At 37.3% G+C, this 21,342-nt stretch overlaps 1 protein-coding gene across 2 annotated transcripts; it reads right to left on the bottom strand.

Annotated features, from left to right (window-relative positions):
* Window positions 1–939: 939 nt before the first annotated feature.
* LOC127638544 (GTPase HRas-like) lies at window positions 940–21,026 on the bottom strand. Of its 2 annotated transcripts, none has more exons than XM_052120115.1 (6): window positions 20,888–21,026; window positions 12,950–13,091; window positions 10,395–10,573; window positions 4,775–4,934; window positions 4,020–4,144; window positions 940–1,596 (listed from the first exon to the last, which is right to left on the bottom strand). In XM_052120115.1, the coding sequence occupies exons 2-5, from the start codon at window positions 13,058–13,060 to the stop codon at window positions 4,025–4,027; spliced, it is 570 nt and encodes a 189-aa protein (XP_051976075.1). In that variant the 5' UTR covers window positions 13,061–13,091; window positions 20,888–21,026; the 3' UTR covers window positions 940–1,596; window positions 4,020–4,024. The 2 variants fall into 2 exon arrangements, with proteins under 2 accessions (XP_051976075.1, XP_051976074.1); XM_052120114.1 differs by lacking the exon at window positions 20,888–21,026 and adding an exon at window positions 14,285–14,484.
* Window positions 21,027–21,342: the final 316 nt, after the last annotated feature.

The raw sequence follows: 21,342 nt of genomic DNA, 5'->3' as shown, positions 1-21,342 counted from the left end.
TTGCAAACCAGAGAGTCAGAGACGTTAAGCGAGCGAGAGTGGTAATAACGGATATTTTTGTGCAATTCATAGATTTTTAGTGTACAGAAAAAGCCTGGTGTTGTCTCAGTGATGTGGCATCTGTAAAACAGACACCCTTTTCCCACTTATAAAACATCTCGCTCACCCTCCACCTCAGCTCGCCAAAATCACGAAATATAGGACTGGAATTGCAAAGTACCATCCCAGCCAATATTAGCTGATGGTACCGTTCACATTCATGGCTAGATACAGTGTTTTGCAGGACATGTGCTTCTGTGTCCCCTGTTAAAAGTTGTGTGGTCAAGAGGACCAACAGGATTTTATGATTGTTGGAATAATGGCAGGCAAAACAATATATGAGCCATTTCAACATTGTGTCATCTGAGACTTTCCATGGTGATCACTTGGAGGCGTAGTATCATTATTTCCTGTTTCTCTGTTCTCACCTGTCCCTTGTTTGTTGATCAATCAGTAGCATTTAGGCACCATATTCCATCGGCTGTATCTGAAAGCTGAATGATGCTGCCGTGGCAGGCAGTATATTGAGGAACAAGGCATGTCCAAATCCAATTTTTGCATCAAATCCTGCCAAAAAAGTTGCCTTAATCGGTTGAGGGTTTGAAGGCAGCATAGATGTGCACTTCACAGTTTTAGATATCCCACTATCTCATTTTTTGTCAACTTATGACTTAACTTCTACCAAGAAATAAGCCCTGAATTATAGTACTTATTTCAATATCTGTATTTACTTTAACAGCCACATGGGGTGCCATTATCTTTTTCCCTTTTGCCCATGTCTGCTGATTCAATGTCAAAGGTCTTACAGCATGACTTTTACAAGGATATTTGCTCACATATCTTTCAAATGTCATAAAGGTTGCACAGACATTATTTCAAAACAAAGAAAAGGGTCTTTAAACAGCTCAACAGTTTTATTATTGAAAATCCAGTCAGCCTTTTTATTTTCATAACATACACATAACTAATGCTCCCGTTTGGATTTCAAAGCCCCTTATTCACAAAGGTTGTTAAAACTGAATATTAAGTGAAACAAATATCTTTGAGGAGCGACTTCTTTAAGAATAAATTGAACATAGCTTCCAACTTTCTACACCCAACCCGATATGCTTTCCGTGAGGTGCAACTGAAGGGATCAGGGGACATGGGATGAGGTCACTAGTGTCCAGTCCTTGCAATCTGAGCAGAGGAAGGTTTGTTTGAATGACGTTGAGGTCAGGAGAGATGCAAAGTCCGTTTAAGACCAGTGTTGAGACTTCAAGAACAATAATTTAGCAGAAATCCACAGAGCCCACAGAGTATTAGCACACTGGGGTTACAAATAAAGAACATAAACAATTAAGTCATTAGTGGTGATGATCAGGCAGATGTGAACACCCAGAGAGGTCACTCAGGTGGTCAAATCAAGGCTCCTTCCTGTTTCAAATGTTCGATTCGCAAGGGTCCTTGCTTGCTTTTCATAAACAGTCTCTTTCAGATGACATGATAGTCTTTCCTCTCTGGGCCATTCTGCCATACGGAACCGTGGGTCAAATTCTCCCAACTCCCGCTAGTCAGCTAAGGAAAAGAAAACAAGATACTCTTATTGCAAGGGTGAAGACTAGAGATCGACCGATTATAAGTTTTACTGATATGCTTTTAATTGATATTTAAACTTTTCTGCTTAATCGGTTATTGTTCTTTTAGTCTTATTTTTTTTTTATAAATGCCGCCATCTGGTGGGTGTATAAAGATAATTAGTTACCATTGAGCAAAAAAAATCATATATAAAACAATGATTAAATATTGGTCCCGTATATCGGTTATCAATATTTACACTAACCAATATTTAAAATGTTCTGCTTTATTAGTCACAGTTTTTTTATAATCACATTTACCTATAAATGGCGCCATCTGGTGGGTGTATAAAGATAATTAGTTACCATTATGTAAAAAGGCATAAATAAAACAATTATTAAATAATGGTTCAGCATATCATTTAGTGATATTTACACTTTTCTACTTTTTCAGTGTTTGTTTTTTTCATATAGAATCTGCCGATAAATGGCACCATCTGGTGGGTGTATGAAGATAATTAGTTACCATTGAGCAAAAAAATCATATATAAAACAATTATTAAATATTGGTCCTGCATATCGGTTATCGATATTTACACTTTTCTGCTTAATCATTAATAAAAAAAATTATATCTAATCTACTGATACAGCATGTGCATAAAGGCATAAATAAAACAATTATTAAATATTGGTCCTATATATCGGTTATTGATATTTACACAAACCGATATTTAACATTTTCTGCTTTATCGGTTACAGTTTTTTTTATAATCGCATTTACATATAAACGGTGGCATCTGGTCGGTTTATGAACAATAATTAGTTACCATTGTGCAAAAAGGCGTAAATAAAACAATTATTAAATATCGGTTCTGCATATCATTTATTGATATTTACACAAACCGATATTTACACTTTTCTGCTTAATCACTCATTTATTTTTTTTATATAGAATTTACTGATACAGCATGTGCATAAAGGCATATATAAAACAATTATTAAATATTGGTCCTGTATATCGGTTATCGATATTTACACAAACCGATATTTACACTTTTCTGCTTAATCATTACTTTATTTTTTTATATAGAATCTACTGATACAGCATGTGCATAAAGGCATATATAAAACAATTATTAAATATTGGTCCTGTATATCGGTTATCGATATTTACACTAACCGATATTTAACCTTTTCTGCTTTATCGGTTACGGTTTCTTTTTTATAATCGCATTTACATATAAACAGTGGCATCTGGTCAGTTTATAAAGAATAATTAGTTACCATTGTGCAAAAAGGCGTAAATAAAACAATTATTAAATATCGGTTCTGAATATCATTTATTGATATTTACACAAACCGATATTTACACTTCTTCTCTTTTTTTAATATTGAATCTGCAGATAAATACCACCATCTGGTGGGTGTGTTAAGAGTAGTTAGTTACTATTGCGCAAAAAGGCATAAATAAAACATTTAATATTGGTTCTGCATATGTTATTGACATTTCCTCTCAACAATATGTAAATTTTTCTACTTAATCAGTTATTGTTTTTTAATATCAAATTTGCTGATAAATGCCGCCATCTGGTAGGTGTGTAAAGAATAGTTTGTTACTATTGTGCAAAAAGGAGTAAGTAAATAATTTATTTAATATCGGTTTGGCATAATGGTTAATTATATTTACACTAACCTATTGTTTTTTTTATATTGAATCTACCTATAAAAGGCAGTATCTTGTGGATGTGTAAAGAATAGTTTGTTACCCTAGTGCAAAAATTCAAAAAATTATTATATATTGGTTCTATATAAGGGTTATCGGACACGTAAACATTAAAATAATCTTTATTGGTTGTAAAATAAAAATCTCTAGTGAAGACGTGTAAATCTCATGAAAACACATCTAATCAGTAGTGATAAGAACCTTTAAAGCTTTCTAAGTGATGTTTTAGAAGTGATTTGCAGGTTATGCTGCCTGTCTTTCACTGGTAGATGACCGAATCGAAGTTCAGTTCTGACCTTTAAGATTTTCCAGAGACTTACAATATTTGTAATACTGTCAGTATTTAGCATGCCATTTTGTTTAAGGTACCATTTTTATCTAATGGATAAGTATTAAACAAAATCAATAGTAATAGTATTTTGGAGGAAATATCTTTAAAATGATGTACACTCGTGTAAGATATAGACATAAGTGACAATATGACATGACGAAATATTGAATAAATTAAAGGGACTTCTTCGTCAACAGGCAAAACTTCTAACTAAAATACAAATCTGTGAAATTGAACATTGCAGAAATGTCAATTCTGATTAAAATGTCAAATGATTTTCATTTGCTCATTATATTCCCTTGCACACACAGAATTATGGCACAAAAATACCGCCATACCCTATAATATGTGTGAGTGTATATTTTGGCACCTTGATCACGACACAACGCAACGGCAGCTCATGCAGTCCTGTCCGCTCTCGTCTGGAGGGTTCAGCTTCCTCATTTTGTGTTGACGGATCTCCCGTACAAGGGTATAAAATGCGTCCTCCACACCCTGCAGAGATATTAAGTAAGGTCATGATCAAACTCAAAACATCAATTCTGATCTTATCTGCTGATTTCTTCAACTGTGATTGGCAAAAACAAAACACTTACCCACACTAACACTACCCACATCTCATATGACTGGCAATTGTGACAGAACATAATCTCTGGATATGAATACCATGGCCATTTCTACTTATGAGTGTAGATGGAAAATTACAGCCATTGATGAAATACGCAAAACTGCAGATAAAAGTGTGGTCTGTTTCTTGCAGTCTTCGACATTCTGGCATAACACAAAGTGCCAGTGAGTCATCCCCTGCAGTGTTATACAACACACCCTGTGTGTGTGTGTGTGTGTGTGTGTGTGTAGGTGGCCATGAAGAGAATTACTGCATTATATACAGTACTGTAAGTCCAAAGAAGCTGCTGGAACTATTAAAAAGTTAAAGACCTTTGAAGTTCTGTTAATATAAGCTTAAAAACCAAACGATTATTTCGTTATAAAACTTGTCTTTGAAGACATTTTCTTCCAGAAAAAAAAGAACAAAACAATCAATAGTCTTGTACATTATTTTAATATACATTGAGATCACCTCCCCGCTCCCATACCCATTGGAATCTACGCAACTGGACTCACTTGTCTGGTTTTGGCCGAGGTCTCAATGAATGGGATGCCGTAACTTCGGGCGAGCTCTTGCGCTTGCCGTGTGTCCACTGTCCGAGCTGGCAGATCACATTTATTACCAACAAGCACCATGGGCACATCGTCTGAATCCTTCACCCGTTTGATCTGCTCCCTGTGAGCACAGAGAAAAGGTCACGGTCAAATACCATAAGACGATGTTTGATTATAAATGAAAAAACAAAGAAACTTCTTTAAATCTTTTTTTTTTGTACATTACAAATGGACATGCACTGCTAGGGAATCAAAACTATGGATGGCCGATCAATTTTACTTCTAGAACAGGATTCTTTTCAGCATTTTTACCGCAGTGCTGGGTTCTTCAGACTATGTGTCAAGTTAAAAGAACTTCAACTTTTAAAAACGAGTCTCGAGACTCCTGAATTTGGTTCCATTCGTTGCGTTCTCTAGCTTTTATTAGCACAAGAACGTGTTCTGTTAGTAACCAGCAAAGCAGCTCACTAGGTTTTCTAAACCCTTTTAGTCTAATAATATTAGACTCTATATAAAATAACCTGCAGCTTTCTCGATCTTCAAACCATTTTCCAACCATAAGTGGAACAAACTGTTTAATGCTAAATGAATATTATACACAGCTGCTATCTTAGGCTGATATTAAACAGTGCATTACAATACTCCATGATATATTGTGCTTCATGTTTCAAAACTCCATTATCTAGACCCCATTACCCATAAATAACAAACTGATTGATATAATTCAGTTATTCTGCTTTTCCATTCTCTGCTCATGTCCTTGAAAGCTCTCTCTCCCTCTCTCTCTCCTACAGTCTAATTGAATAGGGATCGATTTCACTGACACTGCACTATAAATATTCGGTCTCACTTTCGGCCGTCCTTTGAAGTAGAACTACTGAATATTTTGGGATGGATCCATGGATACAGTTTAAGTATCCAACTGTGTAATCCACCTTTCATTCGTTGTGACGTCAAATGTTGTTATAAACAGCAGGACAAAAGTCAGAATATGTCTGAAATTGTGTAGCAGTTTAGCTTGTCAACTTCGGCTGTTTGCATTGGAGAAACAAACTACTGCTGTTAGGATGAATATCTCAAAAACATGCCAGGATACTTTTCATCCCAAAATCCCCCCCAAAAAACAGAGGCCTGGGTAGCTCAGCAAGTAAAGTCGCTGACTACCACCCCTGGAGTCGCAAGTTCGAATCCAGGGCGTGCTGAGTGACAGCTCTAAGCAACCAAATCGGTTGCTTGGGAGGGTAGAGTCACATGGGGCAACCTCATCGTGGTCGCTATAATGTGGTTCTCGCTCTCTGTGAGTTGTGCGTGGATGCCTGAGAATAGCGTGAAGCCTCCACATGTGCCATATCTCCACGGTAACGCGCTCAACAAGCCATGCACGGATTGACGTCTCAGACATGGAGGCAACTGAGATTCATCCTTCACCACCTTGGAGTCACCAAGCCACCACGAGGACTTAAGAGCGCATTGGGAATTGGGAATACCAAATTGTGGAGAAGAAAAATATATGCAATGCTGTCATTGCAGCACGTGGAGGTACTTCAAGTCTTTGAAGTAGTTTAAGTAAATTGTAATAGTAATTCTTCACGTTATCAATGACCTGACTATACATTGTGATCAGTTGAATGCCACTTTGGTGAATAAAAATAAAAATTTCTTTCCATAAGAGCAAAATCTGGACATTTTTCCAAACTTTTGGCCACCAGTGTATATGTTTTGCTTATACACCGATCAGCCACAGTTATTTGAGTTACAGTAGACTTTGTCTGGTCAAACCAGTCTGGTCATTGTCTGTTGACCTCTCTCAGCAACAAGGTATTTCCATCCACAGAACTGCCGCTCACTGGATGTTTTTGGCACCATTCTGAGTAAATTCTAGAGACTGTTGTTTGTGAAAATTCCAGGGCATCAGCAGTTACAGAAATACTCAAACCAGCCCATCTGGCACCAACAATCCATGCGATTATCTAATCAGCAATCGGGTGGCAGCAGTGCATAAAATCATGCAGATATGGGTCAGGAGCTTAATTTAATGTTCACATCAACCATCAGAATGAGGATCTCAGTGATTTGGGAACATGGCATGATTGTTGTTGCCAAATGGGCTGATTTGAGTATTTCTGTAACTGTTGATCTCCTGAGATTGTCCTGGAGAAATAAATGCATTGCAGTAACAGTGCTTGCATTTTAGGGGGCTGCAATTTAACATGGTTGTTTATTTAAGCTGTAAATATTAATGTGGCAGGGCGGAGGGCGGGGCCGGGTTGTGATCCTACACACCCGGTCCCGTATTAGGCTAATTATGCCTCAGTGAGAGTTAAAGGTCGACTGCAGAGGACCGTGCGGGAGAGAGAGATCGTTTACGGACATGTCCGTCATGTGTGTGTTTATGTTGTCTTTTAAGTTTATCATTAAAACTATTATTTATATCGTCAAGCCGGTTCTCGCCTCCTCCTTTCCATTGATCCCTTAACACTGGTGCTGAACCCCGGGACCGAGTGTGTAAAAAATATATTAACCTTTCTTATACCATGGGTCTGTTGAATGCTTGATTCTGATTGGTTGACAGATGTTCTAATGTGTGTTATTATTTTTCCAGTAAACGCATGGCTATGAAGTAGTTCCAGGTCTTGACCGCATACCAGTTCCATATCACTTCGTCAAATTATTTCAATTATTTCACAGAGCTGTACAGGCTACCACAGCAAAACAAAGACAGTGGTTAATTACACTGGATAAGAATGACAAACAATGTCTCTAATATCCTAAATGTATTTCAATTTTGGTTGAAAAGCCCTAACCCTATAGCTCTCTCTCACTTCCGCTCTTGTCTCACACACACTCATACGCTGACACACATACATACGTGCACACGCGAGCACATAGAGACTTGAGTGGCAACCAACAAACGGTGCCGCAACCAGTGTTGGGTAAGTTACTTTCAAAAAGTAATCCACTATTGATTACTTCTCTCTGAGGCTCAGTTGGTAGAGCGGTTTGTCCACTAATCGCAGGGTTGGTGGTTCGATTCCTGGCCCACATGACTCCACATGCCGAAGTGTCCTTGGGCAAGACACTGAACCCCAAGTTGCTCCCAATGGCAGGTTAGCACCTTGCATGGCAGCTCTGCCGTCATTGGTGTGTGAATGTGTGTGTGTGAATGGGTGAATGAGACGCAGTGTAAAGTGCTTTGAATACCGCTAATGTTAAAAAGACGCTATATATGTGCAGACCATTTACTGTTTCTCTTAAAATTGTAATCTGATTACTTTAATGAAAGTAGTTGGGAAAGTAATCAGATTACTAATTACTATTAAGTTACTTTCTAAAACCAAACAACCCTGCAGAAAAAAAACTATGTGAAACTAATAGCTCTTTTAATACTTTAATATCAACTGAAAACAATAAAAACATTACAGCAATATGACAAAGACAGCAACTTGGCTAAAATGATCTAATGCATTTCTAAATATGCGACTTAACATTCTTCTCAAATATTGAGTGTGTGTCCACATTATCTACAACCTTCTTAGCTGTGTGTGGCATGCATGTGTGTGTTTACACAACTTTAGGGAGAGTGGATTATTTCTACCTCCCTGCTTGTGCTTGAACGAATTGATTATCCTCTATCACTTGCACATCAGTAACGCTATTGCACTGTGTGTGTGTTTAGTTGTGTACAGTACATAAAGAACATAAGAGCTGTTTGCTTAGCCACGTCATTTTCAAGATGCTGTTCCGCAAATGTTTCCAACTTGTGAGCGATATATCCCTCTGTCAGACAGGAACGTGCACGGTTTTCCATATACACCCGAAGCCGATCCCCTCTCCACCCGCGGCAGCTGCAGATGGACGATGAGGGAGGTGCGTGAGGATGGGGAAGAGCGCTGATATTTAAGGAGGATTTGACGCCGGCCCAGCCAGGGTTTATGGAAGCATGTAGACAAGAGCTCACTGAGATTGATTGTGAGCGCATGACATTTTGAAATGCTTTACTTTCGTTTACAATTTAAAAAATGCCTACACTCCGCTGCGTCCATAGTAACACAGCTCACTCATCTGTCATCGCCTCGATACGTGTCCTCAATGCTCAATAGCTGCACAGCAACACGCATAAAAGTACCAACATAGGAACGCAATGCATTTTAAAATACATTCTACTTTTTAATATTATTGTCTTAGCAATAAATATGTAATCCAAGTACTTTGTAATTCGTTACACCCAACACTGGCCACAACCCTGTAACTTCATCAAAACTAGTAAATTATCTGAAATAACTTTTAATATGTGCAAGTGTTTCATTGTATTTCGCCATAATCACTAACTGGAAAGCACCCATGCCCTTCCCCTCCCCCTCTCTCACCCACAATATAAAAAAAAGATTTTCACACATATTATTGAGTGCATGACACATAGTGATGTCATCGGACCAACGCAACTTAATAAAAACGTTGTGTAGCAACGTGAAAGCTATATACAAGAATGGCGACACCGAGACTCCTTAAACTACAAGCGATGGTTTGTCTCCCCAACTGCACTGCCAAAAATGCAAGCACTGTTAATGCAATGTGTGTTTTTTTCCTCAATTAGTGTAATTACGTTTGCTTTTTAAGACTTTTGTCATTAATATGCTTCCATAGTCATTTGAATTAAAAGTGAAGTGCCTTAATTCTCATGAAAATCATAAAAAGTCTTATTGGTCCTAAAACAGGCTTTATTTTCTTTAAGCAAATAAAAATGTTAATTTTTTTGGACTCCCCCCTCAGCCTAACCAGAACATTTATTGAAAATAAACTCATTTATATGGAAGTATTAAAGGTACAACAGTAAAAACAAGGCTGATTAATTATAGTGGTCAGTGAGAGGGTTAAAAACTATCATGGAATACCACAATATAATTATTTGTAATTATTTGGAATAAAAACCTTTACTTAACATTTTAAACTGGCCTCAGGGAAAAATAAAATGAAACTGTGGCAGGGCGGAGGAAGGGGCTGGGTCGTGATGCTGCACACCCGGCCCCTAATCAGGCTAATCAAGCCTCTGAGGGATAAAGGCCGACTGGAGACTGCAGTGCGACAGAGAGAGAGAGATTTACGGTCAGCTGTGTGTGTTTGTCTTTTTGTTTTTATTAAAATATAATTTATATCGTCAAGCCGGTTTTCGCCTCCTCCTTTCCATTAATCCCTTTACAGAACCATTTCCACGTTTTCTACACTGATTTTGCAGGGAAATCTGCGGAATCCTTTGGAACGGATTTAATCATGGTAAAAAATACAAATATTGGTAGCTGAAACCATAATCGGATGAGCCAAAATATTGAACAAATGAACACGCAATTGTTGGGAAATGTGTGAATGATGTCCTTTTTTAAATTCCTTTCTGCATGTGTAGATTTAGCCTGTATCTGACTGAATCGGCTAATATATATATATATATATATATATATATATATATATATATATATATATATATATATATATTTTTTTTTTTTTGCTCATCATAATTTTAAAGAAGAAATCTTCAATATGATGACAACTGTTTAATTTTTAAACACACACACACACACACACACACCTGTATTGGTGAATGTCCTCAAAGGACTTGCTGTTATTAATGGCAAAGACACAGAGGAAGCCCTCCCCGGTCCTCATGTACTGGTCCCTCATGGCGCTGTACTCCTCCTGACCTGCAGTGTCCAAGATATCCAGTAGACAAGTCTCTCCGTCAATCACGACCTGCTTCCTGTACGAATCCTGCACAGAGAAAGATAATAACTAATTGAAGTATTCATAATTGAATCGTTCACCCAAAAATGAAAATTCTGTCAACATTTACTCACCCTAATGTTGTTCCAAACCCGCAAGACTTTCTTTCATCCGTGGAACACAAAGGGCAGAATGTTAGCCTCAGTCGCCGTTCACTTCCGCTGCATGTTCCACAGAAGAAGGAAAGTCCTACAGGTTTGGAACAACATGAGGGTGAGTAATTGTTGACAGGACTTTTATACTCGGGTGGAATATCCCTGATTCATGTCTGTAGCACTAATGGTGTGGGATAAGGAAAACTTTGAAGTGTAATACATCGGTTTATGGGCTTGTTTAAATCCCTAACCATTAAGTATGAGTTATAATTAAGCACCGTTAATAACTACGAATGATTTGTTGCATACAATTGCAGGGATTAGAACACTAAACAGACTGTAGGGATGGTTCACTTTGGTCCCGTTATAAAGCAGACTCTGCTTGTGTGTGTTGGTGCAGAGAGAGAGAGAAGCCATAAAAAGCACATTGTTTGTCCAGAGACGGGCGTGGTGGGAAAACAGAATAAAGAGAAAGAGAGAGTGTGCAGAAAGATGAAGAGAGACAGAGAGGTGGAAGGTAGTAACAGACCAATATAATTGAGTGTTAAAGGGCTCATGACATGCCTGTTTATTATTTTAATATGTTCCTTAAGATTCACTTATAATACTAATAAGGTTTTTGGTTCAAAAACAGTCATATATTTGTAAAACATGATTATTTTCCACCTTCATTCTGACCCTCTCAGTTTTGGTGCTGCTTCTCCTTTAAGACTTGACAGGAAACACCCACTGTTGTGATTGGCTCTCTGCTCTTGACTGACCTGCTCTGCTCACCACTTCTAGGTGGGACTACGGAAGTGATTAAAGGTAAAGGAGTGGTTGATATGTTGTTGTGGAGGCGGTCAGATGCAAATGTCTAACACAGTGTGACATCACAGAGTGGGGGAACTGGAGAATGAGTTGTTTTGGCAGCTTGCTTTCAACAAATGCTCTTTTCCTGCAGTTAGAAAGAAGTTTTGAGTTCTGAAACTTACAGTGTTTTTAAAGTACAATGACTTCTGTCATTCAAAGAACAAAGATCAAAGAACATTTGATGCCTCATGTCATGACCCCTTAAAGGATAGGATAACTTTGTTTTACCATGTGCCGTTCCGCCTTGCGCACGTTTGAGTACTTAGCCTCTCAAAGTATACTCTTTTGACCAGGAGCACATACGGACATGTTCAAAACATGCACACTACAACTGCTTTATGATACTCTTTTAGCATAGTCAATGGCATGCGCAGACAACACACAAACATTCATTTTGCTATTCCATTTGGTGACGCTATTGGCGGAAATTACACTCTTCAGCTTTAATGAAACAAACTATATTGCTTATCACTTATTTTACCCAATATTTACACAAAATTCACAAAGCCGTTGTCAAAGCTGTTGGATTATTTTATACTTTGTTTTTTTTCACATGGTGGTACATCCCGATGCAAATTCCATCATCATTACAGTACAAGCAGACTGTCCGCATGCAGACTAGTTTTTTTTTATTACACGATCACTAAATAATAAAAAAAAAACTGGGCTGCGTGCGGACAGTACTTGGACTTGTCTGCTGATTATGCAGATATGGGTCAGGAGCTTCAGTTAATGTTCACATCAACCATCAGAATGGTGAAAAAATGTGATCTCTGTGATTTAGACTGTGGCATGACTGTTAGTGCCACATGGGCTGGTTTGAGTATTTCTGTAACTGCTGATCTCCTGGGATTTTCACGCAAAACAGAATTTACGCAGAATAGTGCCAAAAACATCCAGTGAGCAGCAGTTCTGCAGACGGAAATGCATTGTTGATGAGAGAGGTCAACGGAGAATTGCCAGAATGGTTTGAGCTGACAGAAAGGCTACGGTAGCTCAGATAACAGTGAGCAGAATAACATCTCAGAATGCACAACACATCGAACCTTGAGGCAGCTGGGCTATAACAGCAGAAGGCCATGTCAGGCACTTTATAAGGACCATAGTGTTTCTAATAAAGTTCTCAGTGAGTGTGTGTATATATATATATATAATGCTTTGTTTCACTGTATATTGTGTATTGGTGCATATGAAAATGATTCAATATTCTTTGTGTCCATTAAATGTAAAACTGTGGAAAACATTCCTAGATCATTTTAAACCTCGGCTTTGTGGTTGATTTTATGTTTTCACTGATTGTGAATATCGTCAATAGGCTGAAAAACATTGAGATAGAATTTTTTTTGCCATATTGCCCAGCACTAGCCAAGATCACTGCATGGTTCATAAATTGTGCACACATTTGACCACACATTACCTCTATAGTGGGGTCATATTCATCCACAAAGTGATTCTGTATAAGCTGGATAGTGAGAGCACTCTTGCCGACGCCTCCAGCTCCCACCACCACCAGTTTATATTCAGTCATGCCTTCACTCCTCTGCAACCTCTCTCCACACCTGAAAAAACACCAACAAAATCAACACAAACAACCACCAGCTTTATTCACATTAAATCATGTTACGACATCCTCTTTAGAGACAAATGTTCCTAGTTTTTGTCCTAGGGATATCTTTTAGCGGTGGTGTAGCACATTGGTTCACCCAAAAATGAAAGGTAAGGAGCTACTGGCTCCAAAAGTCCAAAGTCATTTAACATTAAACAACCTGACTAAAACCATACAGTTGTGAGCAAATTATTACAAGCTGGTACAGTTTTACCTGCCTTTTATCGTTATTCAAAATGTGTGCCAAGATCAAGAGTGACTTATTAAAGGTTGCATTCATTTATCCAAAGATTTTCTGGAATAGTCTTCCACCTTCCACTGTTTAAGGCCAGAACCGTACTCTACGCAAGTATGTAAACATAGAGGTTTCTAGCTACACAAGCTCAATTCCGTGTGTTGTTATGTTCCAAAATGTCAGACCACAATTCATAACAAGTACGTGTTGCATTCTCAATGTTGCCACAAGAGATGCAATTGCAGAAATCACTGTGAACTGTTTTCACTAAAATATTAACAAATTAAATTCTACATTTTAAAGACTTTATTTCAGGTATGGGGAAAAGCTAGCTGCAAGACATCTGATTTATAAATCGACGTTGTCTCCTACGTCCATAGGAAGGGGCAATGAATCAATATAAACCATTCAGCAATGTGTTATAGCTATCGTTTACTGCAAGGAATATGTCTGGCTGTTAACAAAAAATTCATAAAATGTTAAAGTCAAAAGATTTAGCCAGTTTATTTTCTCAAATCTTAAGTAAAAAAGTAAAATGAGAAAAGAAACTCATCAATAGTTCCATGTAAACTTACTGCTGCACAGTAGCCTATACCGGTGCCATAGTACTACCACGGACTCAAGCTTCATAATACTGCAGGTACCACAGTGTTTTTTCAATAAATATAGTTGTATGCGCATACCTAGCACTTATACAGTGAGACGCTGATAAGAGAGCAAGACCCAATGGCCAAAGACCTCCACACAAGGGGCCATTCACTCGTAATGTGTGCACTAAACAGGCGTTTTTGACCGCTGTGCCACGTCTTGCTGTTTTTTTCAGCATTTCGTGCAGGACTGCTGTATTTTCTTAGAAGTGGTGTCAATTTAAAAAGAAATTCAACCTTTTAGAAACGTCTCAATATACTCACATTTTCTTTTATTTGTTGTACTGCATCTGTATTAGCCTATGAATGTGATCGGTCATCGTCAGTGCCTAGCACATATCCAAAATTAAAAAATTAACTTGAGGCTTCATGACATCACTGTTAAATGACTCTTTATTAGCTTTGTAGTAATGATTAGTAATGCTTTGTCACTCATCCTACCAGTGAAATCTGATGACATCATGCTGACAAATATGACATTACATGTCTAGTGACTAATAAATACATCATTAAATCATAGTTTCAGGTCCATATCACATTATATATATCATTGGATAGGAGATGACTGTCTATAGAATTCATTTTTCTGACAAAAACTAACTTCTTATGGGACAGTTTTTACAGAGGTGAGCATTCAGGACAGCACATTTCCAGACATTGAGCACTGGGTGTGATGTTTTATTATTAGATGCTTACTTGCCATAATCTGGGCTCTAATATTTTCCAGAGATCACCAAATGTGCATCTGCAATGTTAATGATTAATGAAAACACAAAGCTTCTTGGTACTATAGTAACTTACTCTCTAGCACTTTGAATTACTCTAAAGCGGTGGGCGATTAATGAGTAACAACACACATCAACACAGACTACCCAGAACATGCTCACACACACACACACACACACACACACACACACACACACACACACACACACACACACACACACACACACACACACACAAACTATTAAAGGCAAAGGGCAGAGAGTTTATACATGACAGTCATTTACATGTAAAACTGATACTTCCTCAAATACCATCAATTTGTTGTATGATTTGGTTGAATGTGATAGAAGATTTAAAAGAAGAAGCATGAGACTTATGATCAACCTTGACTCTGAGCATGTTTACATGGACACTGCGCTGATAACCACTAATCCGCTTATAAAAAAAATCCAGTTACAATATCATGATGTATCACAATATATTGAATCGTAACGTGTATCACAATACGTATCGTGATGTGATTGACGATACCCAACATTACTGCTGATGAAGAACATTGATAAATCTTGCCAGAAAATACCTCTCAATTAGTGGGTTCATGAAAAGATAGGCTTGAGTGACTACATTTACAATTATTCTCTGTGACAGCATGATGCAAAGATACACCATAAGTACACACCGAAGGCACATTTTCCTCTTCATTTCAGAGCAGTAGCATTTAAGCTATATGTTTGTCAATAAGTTGGCCAACGCGTCGATTTTTACCATCCAGAAATGGATGTGCTTTGGCATAATGTCGAGCTTTACAGTTTAGTTTAACAAGAATACAGTGTCATTGTCAGGAAAATGTGGTATGGGTTGTTCATGTTGATATGCATTCGTGCAAAACCAGAAGAGATGTGATAGTGCCACTTTCACTTTCACTACACTGTGATATGTTTGAGCAGACTGTGCCCTAATAAACCATCATTTGAATAACCTCCTTAACTAAACTAGGCCACAGTGAGGGAGAGATTGGATTAATAATATACACAGAGCGATATGAAAGTTTGATTAGGTCCTTCTGTCACTGCAACATTTTGTTTGGGATGAACATAGGATCAGTAGAGACCAGCACAGATGGGACACTCAAGGTCCCAATGGACTCTTCCCAGAGATATACCTCTCTCTCTCTCACTCTCTTTCTGTCTCGTTCACCCTTACAGATTCATAATTACAACAAAAGTGCCATGTGGCTTCAAACCAGTCCTAATGAGTCCCCAATGTTCTGTACAATAAAGCATCGATGAACCTTGGGAACCCAACATCCTGTCACCAGTTTGTCCCTCCTTGGACCACTGTTGGTAGGTAATCACCACTGCTGACAAGGAGGACCCCACAAGCCTTGCCGTTTCAGAGATGCTCTGACCCAGTTGACTGACCATAACAATTTGGCCCTTGTCAAAGTCACTACCAAAGGAAGAACTATACAGTCTTAAAGTTTTGTGATATGTTAGAGCTTAAGGCCATATATTTACAGTCTGTCATCATGAACTGGCTATATGAATGGCTCATTTTGAATCTCAATAGTCCCACTGGAACATCAGGATAAACCCACTTGACAGAATACTGACACTGTATTTAGGGACATCTGGTCTGTGAAGGAGTTGCATTTTAATGGACAGCAACAAGGTATGAAGACCTTTGTGTTTGACCAAGCAAATAATTACCCTACCTTCAGTACAGAAACATACAAACGCAAGAACACAAACACAAATATTTGCAATTACTTAACATTCTCGTGTTACTGTAGGGGTAACAAACCTCAGTACTCAAGGGGGCGATAGAGTTACCTTTTAATGTCTGTGCCAATAAACTGTGTGTAGAGCGGAGGAGGGCGGGGCAGGGCTGGAACAATGCACACCCGGTCCACAATCAGCCTAATTGGGGCGCGCGAGGGATAAAGGTCGTAGGTGACGACAGTTCGATAGGGAGTGGGAATTACAGGCAGCTGCTCTGTGTTTATGTTTGTGTGTTTTTTGTTTATTTCTACATTAAACTACCATTTCTATTGTCAAGCAGGTTCTCGCCTCCTCCTTTCCCTTATACCCCATACACTGTTTTAGCTATAAAACAAAACTTTTACGTTAAAATACTTTATCCTATACCAGCTTAATCGGCAGAGACAACTGTTAGAAAGCCATTCGTAAGCTGAATTCCACGAAAACTGTAAACACTGTGGCAGTATCAAATCATTGCTGTTTTTTTGAGCGTCCAGACCAGCTCTGACACTGCAACTTTGGCTCAACCAATTGCATGTGTTTGGGGATGGGACGTTGTTTGTTTGAACATTAGAAGATGCAGTGAGTGTTTGAAAACAATAATTATTTTTTCCAATTCTTTTTGGTGCCACTAGTTGCATAGAAATTGCAGACTTCACCTTTAGATAACTTGTTCAGCAAGATTTCTCTACAAACTGTCGCTCTGCCATGACTGTAATTGAACTAACTAACAAATTTAACTGACCATAGAAATAGAGTTTATGCCAATGCCCAGCAATGACAATACAACACATACAGTACTGTCATAACATTACTAATTTCATATTTCACATTTCGACAACAACACGTGAAATCCACAGAGTTTTGGACCACAGAATGATGTTTCTGTCTTGCTTAAAATCTAAAAGATGTCAAAACAATCATTTACAGTATAAATATTGCGGTCACCATAAGATACACAAGAACAGATGCAATTTCATAATTTGAGATAGAGCGATGATTGGTTTTACAGATGTTTTTAACCGATTTTCTGCTTAATATATAAAACTCTACTGATAAATGAACCATCTGGTGAGTGTGTACATATAAAAAAAAATGAAGTATGTCATTTCTGTGACCCTAGCGCCACGAATTAAATTGCAAAAATAAACAATATGTTCCAAACAGTTTTCTGATTATGACCCTCATGCAGTGGTCAGACAAACAGTCAGATAGCCCCACCCCCAACTCAAGCATTGGTTGAGTAATGTTGTTGGGGTGGGTCCAAGCGGGTCTCTCAAAACAATAGTGGTGGTGATTTTGATTCATTTCAGTGATTCCATTCACCAAAAAGATTGGTTCAGATCATTCATTGATTTGTTTACTGACCATATCTTCAAGTTACACTACAATTACAATAAATGTAATTTGCATGTGTACATTAAAAATAGTTTAAATACCATAATCGTTTTGACCACAAATGGCAAGTCTTTTTTCCCCTATATTTTGTCAAATGCTGGGCTAAATTATTAACAAGACAAAGAAAAAGTTTAAGAAAAGCCTAAATATCTTACACTGTGCAACAAAGCACAACATATCCATCCATAATTCATGTAATTCTTACTGTACGTCTTCTTCAGTCATTCTTAAATTTGTGCATTTTACCTGTTCACATGCCGAACTGAACGAATGACATGCCTCCTCTCATTCAGTCGTTCAGCAGATCTTCGTTCATGAATCATTCGTGAACGAGTTTACCGGTATATTCAGTTCACTTACAAATCACCTCATCTCGTTCAGACTAGTTCATTGTCCGTTGAGTCCATTGGCTTCGAAAGTATCAGACTTCAGTGAGCGAAAAATATGATTCAGTGCATGGAGGTGAACGAGAACAATTCGTTCACTTAAAAGATTTGTATAAAAAGACGTTCACAACATAAACATCACTACAGAATCGAGCTGCAGTGAAAAAATGCTTATTTCAGTGATCTAAAATAATCTGTATTGGTTGTAAAAAGTCCTTATCAATCAATAAATCAATCTCTTTTCATTGTACATAACACTAAATTTATTTAACTGATCATTAAAAGCCTTTTTGCCACAACAAATTCTAATATAGTAATTCTAAATATCATATTGCTAAACATTATGTTACGGTTACTTTTGAGTAATTGTCAGATGGTCCCAACAGAATCTGAAGTATCAATTTTCACTGAGCCGCAAACCTACAACAGCAGTAAGAGATTTCCAGACGGCTTCAGACGGTAAAAGTAACCTCACAGGGGAGATGAAGGAATCAAATACTAAGGAACCATAATAGATCCAGACGGAGCGAACTACTGAGATCATCCCCCAAAATAACCATCACTGGCCAGATCATTACATGTCTACTAGCTACAACTGGCTACATGTTGGTATCCATTTCTTGTACAGTAAATTTTAAGTAAATCGTGTATAAAAATATAAATTAATACAACAAATGTAAAACAAAAAAATATCAATATGCATGCAATTTGCAACAACAGGCCTATTTCTCAAATAGAATACATCATTTATATCTTTGAGGGTCCATGTACTTGCAGACTACTTATTATTTATTAAAATCCATGGGAATTTTCATCATACTGATACAATGACTTACATTAGATGTGACTGCAAATCTTATGGATAGGGTTGCCACCCGTCCCATAAAATATGCGATCGTCCCACATTTAAAGATAAAATTATACGTCCTATATTGAATCAATATGGTAATTTGTCCCATATTTAAGCTGGTCAGATGGCGTCACGGTAAAATCGTTCCAGATCGCCAATTTATCGTTGATATACAAGTTGTAAAATGTGCCTGTGGTGGGTAAGGGACTGTCTGAAAAGTACACAAATGGTGGTAAAACTGTGGAGTTTTTTTCTATATAAATGTGCAATAAGATCAAACAATGTATGAATACAATCATAAAGATTGTGAAGGAAAAAAATCTAAAAATAAAATATATATTTTTTTAATACGAATAAACCATCAAAAATGTATACATAAATAAGATAAAGGCAAATAATCTAAAATTTTTAAATAAATATATTTTTTAACATATAAATGTTTAATTTTTTTTTATATAAGTCATGGGTCAGGAAAGTTCTCATTTTAGCATATAAGAAAGGATATACAATTTGTATTAATAATGCATATTAACTCATAAATTAATATGTCGCCCCTTTCTGCTCAAATGTCAGATTTGAACTGTCAGTGTGCCCTTCACTGTAATTTGATTATTAGTAAAAGACTGTAAAAAGACTTTAATCGACTAATAGTCAACTAATCTGACTAGTAATCAAATTATCTGATAACACCAGCACCTACTCACATCTTTTCAAATAACAGTAAACAGTCTTGGGCCTCAGAAAAACACATGGTTACTTTCAATTTACAATACGAGTGAAAATCCACTAAACACACTACGCAGTGCCCACTACTTTAAAATATACTAGGGACGATATAAAAACAGCAAACTTTTGTTTTTGAATACATACAACAAATTAAACTTGATTGCCCTGTGAGGAAACTTCCGCACTGCTTTCCAAAGTCCAAACAATACTATGGAATCCTACTATGGTGAAGATATTATTATTAATGAGTCGAGCCGAGCCATTGGGAGACTACAACGCAACGTAAGCAACAACTGATTCGTATTTAAGAAACAACCCTTGCCATTGGAAGGTTACGAGGCAATCTCGCGCGGACTAATTAATATTAATGAGCCATGTCTTCACCGTAGTAGATTTCGTAATTTTATGTTCGGTACTATGGGGCGTCACCCTACTTTATACAGACATACTCGTAACTGTCACATGGATGCCACCAAAACTTACAAAATATAATCTACGTTACTATGTCGGGGATCAAATAGTTTTCAAATAGACATGTTCACAATCAAAGCAACGCATAACCTCTTTCCCAATGACTGCACGATCTTGGTAACAGAAGCCATGATCAGTTTTTCATCGATTATTAGAGTCTGATTCGATGTAAACTGATATTATTTCAGTGTTTGGATGCTTCAGCAAGTTTCCCGGTGAAGGGTGTACAAAAACATAAATGGAGGTTTTCTATTTAAGAAACAGTTTAAAAATAGATTGACACATACAAGAGAAAAATCAACAACAATACTAGAATCTATAGACCATCCTTTAGTCATCCAAACACATACATTCAATGCAATTAATAATAAAAAACGAACTAATAAGCCCCATAAAAATTTACCAACCATGCATGTGTGAATTATTAAAAACATGTATTTTATGTATGTAAACAACAATCAGTATTGCCCAGTGAATTACTTGGTCATACTACAGAATTGCATGTAATGAAAGGATTTATGTATTTAAAGACAAGCAATGTTCAGCTCACCTCTGATTCCCCGAATGCAATCACGCTCCAGACGATATCGTTTATTTCGAGGGTTTTCTGGATTAGAATAGATGTTGTAGACAGCCCAAATGTGAACAATGTGCTCCGCTGTAGTGTATGTGTGTGTGTGTGTGTGTGTGTGTGTTGTGTGGTACAGCCTACGCCCAGCCCCACACAACACACAGAACCGCCCCACTACCTCAATTTCCAATCTTACTACGGCCAAGGTATATGAGTATTAAGTAGGTATCGGTGACATTTCTTTTTACTAGTTATTTTTATCTGTACGTCATAAAAAATTAAATAAAAAATAATAAGTAAATAAATTAAAATCTCTCACATCACACCATTAATAACATTTCCACAAATACACATTAGATGTTTTCAGTGCTAACATTATTTGACAAAATGTGAGAATTTTGTTTTACAATTTCTTATGTATGTGGTATTTTCCA

This window comes from Xyrauchen texanus, chromosome 46 (assembly GCF_025860055.1).
Source record: "Xyrauchen texanus isolate HMW12.3.18 chromosome 46, RBS_HiC_50CHRs, whole genome shotgun sequence".
Lineage (NCBI taxonomy): Eukaryota > Metazoa > Chordata > Actinopteri > Cypriniformes > Catostomidae > Xyrauchen > Xyrauchen texanus.
The sequence above is the reverse complement of the archived record's forward strand: the minus strand, read 5'-3'. Positions and strand labels throughout refer to the sequence as shown.